The sequence below is a fragment of the Thermobia domestica genome, chromosome 9 (assembly GCF_964235325.1).
Source record: "Thermobia domestica chromosome 9, izTheDome1.hap1.1, whole genome shotgun sequence".
Classification (NCBI taxonomy): Eukaryota; Metazoa; Arthropoda; class Insecta; order Zygentoma; family Lepismatidae; genus Thermobia; species Thermobia domestica.
The window spans coordinates 89123722-89136673 of NC_137462.1; the positions used below are offsets into that span (position 1 = coordinate 89123722).

Consider the following 12952-nt stretch of genomic DNA (forward strand, 5'->3'; position numbering starts at 1 on the left):
AAGGTATCATGTTGATAAACGTTGCTCTACTTTTTCCTTAATGCTTAAGAAACATTGTTTGGGATTGAAATAGGTTAATGATTGGGGATTAATTCAAAATTCAACCCCAATACTTTTACTTAAATGGCATAATTAACATTTAATACTAATTCCTAATGATTTTCCTTCACTTCGCGACTTGTATTATACGAGAAAGATTTGATTTAAATAAAAAAATCGATTTAAATAAAAAAAATAAAATAAAACGAAAATGATTTTTAAAAATCATGATTTTTCCCACCCTGCTTGCAATATATCTAGGAATAAGAGATAGAGCTTGTAAAAGAGAACGGGTGGGTTGGAGGAAGGAGATTTTTTAAACATGCCTGTACTCAGGCCATGTGAAGTTTTGATCAAGTGAAATAGCATATTTACTTAGTAAGAAGTAATTCAAATTCTGAAACAAGATAGTTGTAAAAAAATTTGTATGTATAAATCACCCGTTTTCCTCACTATTAAAACAGCTTACTTTCTCACCATTTACATAGATTGAAGTGTCACGAGAGTAATAAAAAAAAAAAAAAAAAAAAAATAATAATAATAATAATAATAATATAATTTCACGGTGATAGCTGAAGTACAGTTGCTGAATGTTGTAGTGGGGAATGCCTGAGACAAGTGTGCTGGATAAAAATATACTGCAGAAATTCAGAGTCCTACTTTTGTCCTTCTTACGGCAGTATGAAAAGAGTGTACAAATGACAGTGCTTTACAATATTGAGCAAACTTATTTTTTTAATTCCACCAATACATTTCGTAACATTCTGTAAAAAACAAAAATGGTTTGTATTGTCAAAACATTGATCCATTTAATTTATTTCACACAAAATCTGGCCCATTTGCCTTAGCGAATGTCTGGTCGTGTACGTATACTATAGATATTAACTTGAAACAATTACGAATTACGGTACAAACATCTAAGTGCAAGACCACTACAACATAGAATGTGCACACGTCAATATCTACCTTTTGTTTAGAACATTCCTATGAAGTTGATTGTCACACAAGTGTTTATTGGTCAGCTGCTAGCTTTGGTTTTTTTATTTACACTAACATTTCTGTGAAAACTTCTATCACAAACGCCAAACATCAGACACATTTGCTACCTTTGAAAGGGAAACCTGGAACAAAAGGACAAACCTTACTAGACTAAGGTTATCGTGAATAATGCCACTTGGCAAGATGTGCAAGAGCATTTCCAAGGAAGACCAAAATAAATGCATTGTCACTATCTTGCTCGCGTTATTCTGTTCATAGTCCTTTAGTTTCGAGTGATAGGTGTGCATTTGCTAGAAGAATAATAACCAGTATATTCATGAAAATGGAACGTTGGCATTAAATTATTTCAAATTAATTCGAGGATTACGTTTTTTAAAATATATATATTAATATATTGACACTTTACTAATAACATAGTTCACTATTCGGATAGAAGATAATGCTAAGTCTTCTTTCCTAGTTGAGGATAAGTTGGGTATTATTTGTTTGGTTTCCCGAGGCAATTTACTGAAATAACCTTACAAAGACAAAATGATTTTTTCACTGAATTTTCTTTCAGGTGACTAAAAAAGTTTCCCTTGTGAATGATCTTATGGAAGTAAATGAATAAATGATGATATTTATTATAGAAGGTTTTATTATTACTTTGGTTTAATTTATGATTCCGAAATGAATTCTACCTTTGGTTCTTCCATGGTCATGCAAGGTTAATGCTACAATATCAAAATCCTATGGAATATTGTGTGTAATTGGAATCGAGGAGACGCCAAATGATTTCGAAGAGTGCAACTTATACTGTGAAAATTCACGGTTCTGTGCCAATCAACATTAGAATTAAAATAACGTTTATAAAGTGTTATTGCTAAAGGTGCAAGTGCATCAAGAACTGGAATTTAATACGTACAGTGTCAGGTGACTGGTGGAAATTAACACCAATAGTGAAAACTTACTAAACTACGAGTATATAAAGTCTACTGTATGCTACCGGGTATCTTACCTGAATGGAAGATAAGGTTGCTAGAAGATTTCAAGTCAAAGAAAAATACCAGTGTGTATGACCAAACTCACATTAAAAAAAAAAAAAAAATACATCCTCAAGATCCTTTATACGTTTCCTTCTTGAATGAAAATTTGTTCATTTTTGAAAACTTAATACCACAAAGAATTATACACAATTTACAGCTGAAAGTATTGGAGTAGAAAATACGATGTTTTCATTATATCGGTTAGATGTCTCACTTCTTTGCAAGCACCAAACTGAATTACTAATAATACCACTTCCTTCACGATGACTTATGTCTCTTTCTCTTCTTACTTGATTCAAGAACAAAAATAACGTTAAATGTTTCGAACGTAAACTTTAGTACGTAAATATACTGAAGTAATTATTCAACGTCCTTTTTACACCAATCAACCACACACTGAGAATTTTCAAGAGGTCGCTTACTTTCAATAAATTTCCCAGAAAAGCCCGCTATATTCAGATAAGAAAACAACGCTTCTTGTCACAGTAACCTGCATTTTTCTTTATTAATTCATCAATGGTAGCATCACATTTGTAAATTATTAATTCTACAATATTGTTAGTGTTTAATGGAGAAAAGATTGTCCATACCAATCGATAGATCTCACTAACTAGAACAGAATAATATGACTCAGTATAAAATCTCATGTGTAGTTTTCGAGAAAAATGAATTACTTTGTAAACTTGGAAATTGATACCGAACAAGAATCACGCCATTTATTAAGTTGAGACTGACACTGAAGTATATCCTTAGGAAGCTCCTATGATACAAGCAAGATGACGATATATACCAAGAAGTATGGTTAATGAGATATAGCCCAAAATTATGATCAACTCTAAAACTTAAAGTTCTATTTAACTAAAATATTGTGTAAAGATATATCAATGTATAGACTACATTGAGCTTAACAAAATTATATGCTTACGTGTAAATTATTACGTGTATATATATATATACTAATGAAAGGAGGGAACTACCGATTTTTTTACACACCAGATCCTCTATTAGGTGCCAATTCTACAACACACAAAGAATGAAAAAATGACTGACTGGACCGAGACTCGAGCCCGAGACCTTCGGCATACCGTGCTGATGCATTAACCACTACGCCACCCAGAACAGCCACTCACTCTCGAGGTCAGTGCTCTCATCTCGGACCACCTGGGTTGTACCACAGACCCCTGCTCTGATTAGACAATCATCTGTCCACATACCAAGCACCTTGTGACGGTTGTAATTTCATATATACTAATGAAAGGAGGTAACTTTTTTTTTTTTTTTTTTTTTTCACAGTAGATCCTCTATAGATGAGAATTCTATAACAAAGAGAGAAAGAGAGTCTGGACCGGGACGAGTATACATGAAATGAAATAAAAGCCGTCATAAGGTGCTCGATATATGGACACAGGATTGTCCAATCAAAGCAGAGGTCTGTGGTACAACCCACGTCAGAGCACCGACCTCGAGAATGAGTGGCTGTTCTGGGAAGCGGATTAGGTGGCATAGTCGTTAACGCATCGGCATGGTATGTCGAGGGTCCTGGGCACGAGTTCCGATCCAGTTAGTCACTTTTTCACTCTGTGTGTGTTATATCATATAATTTCCGACAAAATCGAGAAAAATCACCTTTTATGGCACTAAAAAGTATGTTGTTCGTTGCCAATAATAACTGATAGTTTCGTTGGAACAAAATGTTTATATATTTATGTACTGTATATGTAATGATGATGATAATAATAATAATAATAATAATAATAATAATAATAATAATAATAATAATAATAATAATAATAATAATAATAATAATAATAATAATAATAATAATAATAAAGCTGTTAACTTCCAGACTGTGTTTCCTTCTAACACTCTTAGCAGTGACGCACGTTCTACTTGTAAACAATAAATCTTGTACATGCTGTACCATACTGAATGTGTTTTGCGAATTTGAAACACTTTCCATAAAACAAGAGAGCAATGAACGCATTACGATGGTTCGAATCCCATTTAAACTATAGGTCCACGTTTCATACAGCCTTGGTGCTCAAAAGCAAAGCTAAACTTCAACTAGCAAACATTTTGCCACATAGCAAAATAAATGACTGATAAGGGAAGTATTTGAGAATGCTACATTGAGAAAGCAAGCTCGGTTGTGAAAAATAACGCAAACATTGAGGACTAGAATTGTGCCAGTAACAGCAATTTCATATCAGCTCCTCTTCTTTGTAGTCGGTTTTAATGTACTGGTAATGCGCTGTTTATCACGCTAATTTATCATAGACATAACTAGGTAATTTTTATATTTGAACTAAGACAATAGTCTTCATTAAATACAGTTTACAGCTACTAATAGGTACATTAAAATATACAAAAATTTAGAAATTAAGAAATAACAACAATATAACGTATAAACTTAATTTGTATGTAGACTTTCTCTAAATCTTATGTGTCTGGTAAATCTAAGACATGTTTACTCTCGAGAATATATTGAGGAGAACAGAAGTACGGGAAAAAATCTTCATCTAAATCTTTGCCCTGATTCGCAAAACCAGCGAAAGTTTCCGTAAAAACTATCATTACTGAACTCACAGACAGTATTATTAGTTAATAGGTCTAATTAAGAGATTAATTTTAAGTGACTGTCCTATTTAGATTAACTACAAATTTATATATATTGACAGCCAATAAAATGAGCACAAAGAATAAGCACCAACCATTGTACACTTGAATTTTTTAAATTTATCAACCATTCAATTCAAATTTCTCAGCAACGCTGCTATTGTACTACGTAACTGCAATTGTACTACATTTAATTTGTATTTATAGGTTATCAATAATATCAGACAGTGCTTAATGAAATCATTCATTGACGATCATATATCTATATTAAATTACAATGACAACCAGCAAGCAATTAGCACAAAGGATATTCCAATAAGAGGGTAAAATTTTAAATGCGCGTCAATTTCATTTTGGTGTTTAGGCACCACTAAAAATTCACAGCTATCATGTAAACACGATGTGATTAGTAGTCACAAACCGGATTATTATAATAAAAAATTATAAATGTGGGGAAAGTTTAGCGGCTATAGTTCACAAATTGCGTGGCGACCAGAATCAGCCATTGAAATTCCTAAGACTTCTTCCGTTTGGACTTCATTGGACTCTTGCATTTATGTCAACAAATTAACTTTTCAACTGACGGAGGAGATTCAACACGTCATTTATTGAGACGCTACAACTGAGAAATGTAATTGAAAATGTAGTCAAAGAAAGCAATAATAACACATCTGCATCGCCACAGATATTGTGCCTCGCATTTAATCGCAATGGGTGTAGTACTTCATACTAAAGCTATCAGTCATTGTTAGACTTACAAACTATGCTGTGCATAAATGTAGAAAGCTTTATAGAATGGCTATATCGAGAAGCGGTTTCTTGCAATCGATTCAGCATTCCGAGAATAGGTTCCATCTCATCCGTTAATCCTATATTCAAATGGTAGAATCAACCATTTCCGGTTTCAACTTTGATCACCATAGAACGATAACGGTAACATATAGCAACAAGCTGCTTTTTGCAATCGATTCAGCATCTCAAAAGAAAATATTATTACCCGCAACACTACATGGAAACCGGAAGCCGTTGAAATTTACTACTATTTCTGGTATCAATACTAATTTTCATAGAGCAAAAACTGTTGAAGATAACTAGAAGCGTTTTTTTTTCTTTCTTTCTTTCTTTCGATTCAGCGTCCCAAGAATAGATTCAATTTCTTCTACTAACTCTTTATTCAAACCGGAAGCGGTAGAAATCAACTGTCTTCGGATTCAACGTGGATCACAATAGAACAAAAATTGCAATAGATAGTGAGTTTTTTTTTTTTAATCGATTCAGTGTTTGAAGAGAGAATCCCATCACCACCAGCAATACTCTAACAAAACGAGAAGTGTTTGAAATTTACTAGTACTTACGGTTTCAATACTTATTTCCATAGTGCTAAAACGGTAAAAGACATCGAAAAGCTGTTGTTTGATACAGATCCAGCGTCGACATGATGAGTTTTGTCTCGACTTTTGTCTATTTTTCAAATCAGAGGTGGTGAAAATCTGCGATTTCTGGTTACAATACTGATCGCATAATGGGTAAAAAGGAAATGGATATCAACAAATAGTTTTGTATGTATATATCAAAGTATAGCCCCTCGTGTTGGATTGTCTGCACTCACCTTCTTCCCAGTTCTTCGATTCCACGTCGATACCCGTCTTGTCCTTTGAGGAAAAGAAATCAGTCACTACTGTTTTCACCTTTTGCTGGTTAATGAAGCATCGTGATTTCAGGAAGTTCGCCATGGACAGAAACAGGTAGTAATCCGAAGAGACAAGGTCAGGATCATATGTTGGGTATGACATCAGTTCAATCCCATCAAATTCCTGATTCATTTGTTGGGTTTTTCCAGTTGAAAAATGTGGTTTTGCATTATCCTGTTTTACCGGGGCGAGCTTTCGGTTCACCAATACAAGAACTGTTCGGCATTGATAGTAGGCCCACTAGGAACGAACCTGAAGTGAATTATCTCCTGGTAGTTCTACTATACACAGAACATGACATGACTTTATGCTCGAAATGGTCCTGTTTGATGACTGATTCTGGAAGCTAGCCCTTGCTCAACCACTGTTTTTGTACATTCGAATTTCAGAAAAACACCCACTTTTCGTCGCATGTGACAATCCATCTCAGGAAACGCACATCACGTGGATTTCGCAACAACCGTCTGCACACATCTACTCTCCTCTGGACCTGAGCTGAAGTCAATTCATGTGGCACGATGCGGCAGCTCTTGATGGTTTTTCCAAGTTAAAGAAGGTGACGCACTACAGTGGACTGGGACATGCTAAGTTGGCCGTGCACCAGCAATCGCCGTCGCCGTGTGCCTCAACGGAGTGTCTTATGACCTCAGAATCTGTTCCCTTGGTGAAGCCGGACCTTGGCTGATCTTCGACACTTTTACTACCTATGCGAAATTTCTGGAACAAACGAGTTACTGTGGTGTAGTTCACTGCACCTTCCCTTTTCCCAGAACAAATGTTTTGGGTTGCTGCCGCACCGTTATGCCCAAGTTTGAACTCATATAGTAACAATTCACTTATCAGACGTAGTTGAGCATTCATTGTCACTGCCACTAAAAACTGACTGAAGATATTGATGAAGTGACCGCCTCTATGTTAAATTATCTGCTTGTCACACTTCCTTTCGGGTCAGTATAACCTTGTGCTTACCATCGATTACAGCGCATGCTATTTAAGTTGTAGAAATATCATAAGACTTACGACTCATTCTTGTAGAACAGCTGATGAACTTCCCAACTATGCGTAGCTAAAATCTTTCTTACAGTTAAGATTCATAGACGATATAACTGATTCGAATTTACGGACAACCTGCACTGAAATATATTTCAACAATCTCTATAGAGAGAATTCCCTGTTAAATTTAACTTGTTCTTCTCTACCAGCATCATCCTTTCTTAAACGTGAACAACAAACTCAAGAATACATGCCTCAAGACTAAAGTACATACGAATCCAACCAACAGTATGTTAGTACATGTAGTTTAAAAAAAAATATCTACTAGCTTACCATATTACACCGCAACCCTATCTTACATCCTGACTATTTATAGAACATTAATCTGCTCCACTACACCATCTCTACTAAATTACTTTAACATTCTAACATCAGCGCTTATCGACTATCAATACCGTATAAACTTTACCTACAAACAATTATACTATGCAAAAATCCATAACTACAATAAAGCTTCTAATTCTGAAAAATTACCTATTCCGGATTTCTCATATAATACGACCTTAACATCTCTTCTTTGCAAAAGCTCAATAATACTGTTTCTACAATATTTACTTTATTGCTAGAAACCCTTAAAACTTTCTTACACGTCTCACAATTGACTAATAGAGACAAAACAATCTGCATACCCCACAACAAAAATGCTCTCGTCTCGAATTAATGTAAAAAAAATTGGACACAAAATAAATGTTTTCTACGTCATTTTCGCCTTTGGACATTCAAAACCACAAAATATAATCAAGCCAACATTCAGTCAGCTACAATTCCTACAGCCTTAACTACCTCTCGTAATCCATCCACTGTCCTAAATTCTACATTAGAGGAACAGAAACCCTTGTATCTATACGTATTACCAATCAATGCTACTCCTGCAATGCCAAGATTTCACATTTACCCATACTTGAACAAATGGACCGTAAAAAATCCACGTCGACTAACCTTTTTGTGACAGTGTCATAAAAACCTCCACTCTCCACCCAAAGCCTTCCGTTTCGTATGCTTACTGTTAGCATGGAACAATTACTTATAAACTTTTCTCTCGCTTTTTTCTTCTCCGTCCTTCCTTTTTGTTTGCGAGAGGTATTCATAATAATGGCGAAAGTAGCGAAGGCTACCATCACTAATTATTATTATTTTTATTACCACGTTTTTCATTTGTAACTTCCTTCACTCACAGATTTCTATTAAGTCGTCTAAGTATGGAGCATTTAGTGCACGAGATGGCGTTAGTGTCCCAAATCTAAGGGTATATGAGTCGCAGCAGGTGAGGCCTAACATCTTTTGACAGCTGATAGTTGAAACTAGTAGATTTTTGCAAAAAGTGATGGAATTCTTATAATCAGACGTAAGGCGTTGTGCCATGAAGATGAGTGAACTTTTCGCAAAACTGCGCCATATTTTATGCCTTTAATTCGATAAATGCGCAAGTGTTATGCAGGCCCGTAAGGAAATTTGGACTTTTTACGGGCAAGATACGTTATTAAAGCAACAGCCCGAAGATGGTTCAGTTCCTTTCCTTCTAGTAATTTCGATGTTCAAGATGCTCCTAGCAGTGGACGACCAATCACAGCAAAAGAGGATGATGTTCTGGTAAAAGTCGAGCAAGGCCGGCATATAAGCAGTCATGCCATCGCGAATGATCTAAACGTCCATTATCAGACAGTGTTATATCATTTGAAGAAAGCTGGGTACAAAAAGTAGATCGACGTTTGGGTGACACATGATCTGATTCAAAAGCATTGATTCGATCTAATTTCCATCTACTGAAACGCAACGAACTCGAGTCATTTCTTGTTATGGTTGATTGCGAGTGATGAAAAGTAGATAACCTACAACAATGTACAGAAAAGATCATGTCGAAGCAAGAAGCTCTACTATCTGTGAGAAAGCCCATACTGACGCCGAGGAAGGTTGTTGTGTTTGGTAAGATTAGAAGGAATCACGAGCTGCTGCCGCCAGGCAGAACGCCAGACTCGGACCTGTACTGACGACAATTAGCGCGAGTGCACCTCGCAATCAAAAAAGGAACAGTCCGAATTGGTGAACAGAAAGGGTGTCTTATACCAGCTGACAACGCTAAACCGTAGACATCTTTAACGACCCGTCAGAAGTTCGAGAGAAATTGGTTGGTCCACTATATAGCCCGGCACTGGCACAGTCAGACTATCATTTGTTTCGGTCTCTGCATAATTCCCTGAATGGTGTTAAGTACGTTTCAAACAGGGCCTGTGAAATATACGTGTCACAATGCTTTGATCAGAAACTACAGAAATTCTACAGTAACGGAATTATGGTGGTGTCGGAAAAATGGCTGAAGGCGCCATCAAACAAAATGATGCGTACGTGGTTTCATAATGTTATTTTCAAAGTACAATCAATGTATTCTCAATCTTGACCTCCACAAGCTCAATACTTTTTTATAGACAACCTGATATTGTATCTTGCCACTCATTCTTCACCATTTCACATTATAGATGTTATTTCTATAGATTCATCGCAAATTATGTTCTTAAAGCACGCCCTGTTCCTTCTAGTGTTTTGTCATTCCTCTTCGCTAGACTAAGACTGACCTGAGCTTACATACTTCTGTCGAAACAAACATTCTTAAACATTACATTTTATACAGATGATAATGACACTCAACCAGTTTTTTTTTTTTTTTTTTTTTTTTTTTTTTTTTTTTTTTTTTTTTTTTTTTTTTTTTATCTCTTAATGTTATACAGTACAGTGCAGAAGACTCCACCTAATGTGGACCGAAGGGTAGCTGAGTTTGTGATAATGCTGGGTTGTCGGGAATGGGGTTAAAAATAATAAGTACGAGTGTTTCCTCAGAAAATACAATACTGTACTTGTATGTATTGGTTGCTTGAGAATACAACACAGAATAAACTGCCCAATTTCTCTTAAACAAAGGAAAAGCACGTACTACCGCAACGGTTGCAGGTACACTGAACGGCTAAGCGCACGCCGGCGCCAGACACGTGGTGAGGAGTGGGAGTGTGACGCGAGAAAAAGGAATGCGGATATAGGTGACACAAGCACGCGGGCAATGACCTTGAACGGATCTGCGCGCGATGATTTTCGCCCTGCCAGGGTGTGGCCGAATTATTCGGACTGCCGGGTTATCGAGTGCCGAGTTTTAGCGACTCTACTGTATTTTCTTTTTTCAGCTCCTTTCTACGGTTCGTTGACAAGGCTTTTCGATTTCACAAACTGTGTGTCTGTATTTAGCATTCTCAGTGTGTTTTTCTTCAAAACTGTAAAATACGCACCTTTACTTTGTTATATATACAGGAAAATCTCTGTTAACGGACACCTACATAATACGGACAGATTTTTCCCCCAGCAATAATGTATATATTACTACGGAACAGATTTTTTTTTTTTTTTTTTTTTTTTTACGACACGGAATATCTTCATTTTCTTCGAACATTTTAGTAACACCTACACAACGGATAGGAATTGTTTTCAGTTCATACGTTTAGCATAGAAAATGCTTTTCGCAATTTGAAAATAAATCTTGGATGCAGTATAGCAGACAGAAAATTCGTTCCCTACAAAATGACTTTGTCGTAAGTCCTGGTGAACTACCACACACAACAGTTGCAAGCTGAACTTACAATTCTCTTATCTGACCACAATAAATTTACAGTACTCAATAGTAATACTGAATGTTCTGATTGCACTACTCTTACTTTTAGCACAGTCAAAATATAAATTAAAGGATTTACTTATATGTAGCCAGATGACATGTATTTGAGAAGAAAATTATCTGATATGCAGTATATTTTGCAGTCCATCTCCCACTGATACATTGGTTTCTTCACAAAATTGATATCTCCCTCATCTCCCCAGCAATTCCAACATTGAATAAGGTATTTCGATATTACCGTACATTTACATTCACAAGTAATGTATTTACTGTATACTACGTGGACTGTGAGTAACTTAAATTTCTGTAATCTCTCTGTAATGAACGCCTCTCATTTATGGAAAATCATGCTTTATCGGTGTCATTATTCAGAGATTTTACTGTATACTATATGCATTTTCGACTAAAATAGGAATTTTCCTTCAAAGAATAAACAGTGGAAGCAAACAAAATAACAACACTAACAATTGGTATTTTCCGGATATACGACTTGTACAATTGAATAAGTAAAGAATTGCCACTGGTTTCATTTTAGTTTTTCCACTTTATATATATATATAATTTCCTAGTACCTCAGACTTTGTTTTAACTAAATGGCTACTAATTTGAAAATACCTTTACTGTTGCGAGTTTCATCGCCAAATCTATGACGATATAGTTGATTCTGTGCACTATCTCGACAAAATAGTGACAAATTTTGTGTATTAAAAATAAAAATAATAATGGTGAAATTATAATGCGCTTATTACCGGACATATATGACTTACTAGTGTGATTCATTTATCAGGTTAGTAACAATCTTAACATACAAGTAACATGTACCGTTCAACAAGCTGGTTAGTAATATGAAAAACAACAGCTATAATTACCGTGACGTAAAGTTCTCCTCTAACTTAAACCGTCTTCTGATTTATTCCATTTTGTGTTAGTGTTATAAAGTTTCGTTTTTAGGAAGGCACTGGTGCGCGATGGTGAGGGTTCGGTACTGAAACAAAACAGCAATACTAAGTACTACAACAAAAAATAAAAATGAATAAAAAGAAAAACGAAATAAAGCAAAAACAAAGAAGCGAAACAAAATACAGCTACTGAAAATAAAATAAAGATGTACGTATAATAGTAAACAAAATCACAAAAGAAAAATCTGCAACAAAAAAGCCATTTAATGTGTACGAGGTGTATATATATATATATATATATAGAGAGAGAGAGAGAGAGTATATTAAAAGTCCGAGGCCATAGAGAAACTGTCATAAGTGAAGATACAAAAAAATGGAAAGAGAGTTCACTTGTTGGATACATGTGGTTTTCAATCAAAAATGGAATTTCTACAATCGTACCTACAAGCTGTTTGCGCTTCACATTGGTAAGGCGCCCTATGTTAAATGGAAAATCGACGTTGCCAGTTCAACCGCAGTTCCTTTGGGTTTTCGCTGCTTCTTTGGGAAACTGATTTGAAGTAAGTTTCCTCATACAACAATGCTTGTTCCCCCTCTCATTTTTGCCTGAATGGGAAATTTGCTTTTTCATTTTAACGTAGGGTGCCCTACCAGAGTGGAACCCAAACAGTTGTTGTGATTGGTAAAATTCTACCATTTTAGATTGAAAACCACTTTTTTCCAACAACTTTTCTCTCTTTCCACTCTTTTGTACCTTTATTCATAACGGAGTTGGGCTACAGCTCCAGGCTTTTGATATACCTGATATTATATATATATATACAGTATGGCGCTAAATTCGTTGTACAAAAGTAGAGACAAACAAAAAAGTTCCAATAAACATAGGGCGAAAACCCCATCGTTTACATATTATAGGTTGCCGAAATCATGAAAAAATGAATTTTAAAGGTTCATAGCTCCAAAACTATGGGACCTACT

The 12952-nt window shown here is 35.4% G+C and overlaps 1 protein-coding gene across 10 annotated transcripts in view; it reads right to left on the reverse strand.

Moving 5' to 3' along the window:
- The window catches only part of rdgB (retinal degeneration B), a 461056-nt gene that overhangs the window by 22954 nt on the left and 425150 nt on the right, over positions 1 to 12952 (reverse strand). The window contains exons 27-28 of one of the 10 annotated variants that reach the window (XR_014133053.1): positions 11945 to 12060; positions 1006 to 1160 (exon numbers count right to left, since the gene is read on the reverse strand). The exons of 8 other annotated variants lie outside the window; for them this stretch is intronic. Coding sequence is in view for 1 of the 2 variants with exons in the window: in XM_081771517.1 (XP_081627643.1) it covers positions 11964 to 12060 (97 nt within the window). In the remaining variant the exon portion in view is untranslated. The remainder of the gene's footprint in view (positions 1 to 1005; positions 1161 to 11944; positions 12061 to 12952) is intronic. One more of the 10 variants, XM_081771517.1, reaches the window with a different exon arrangement.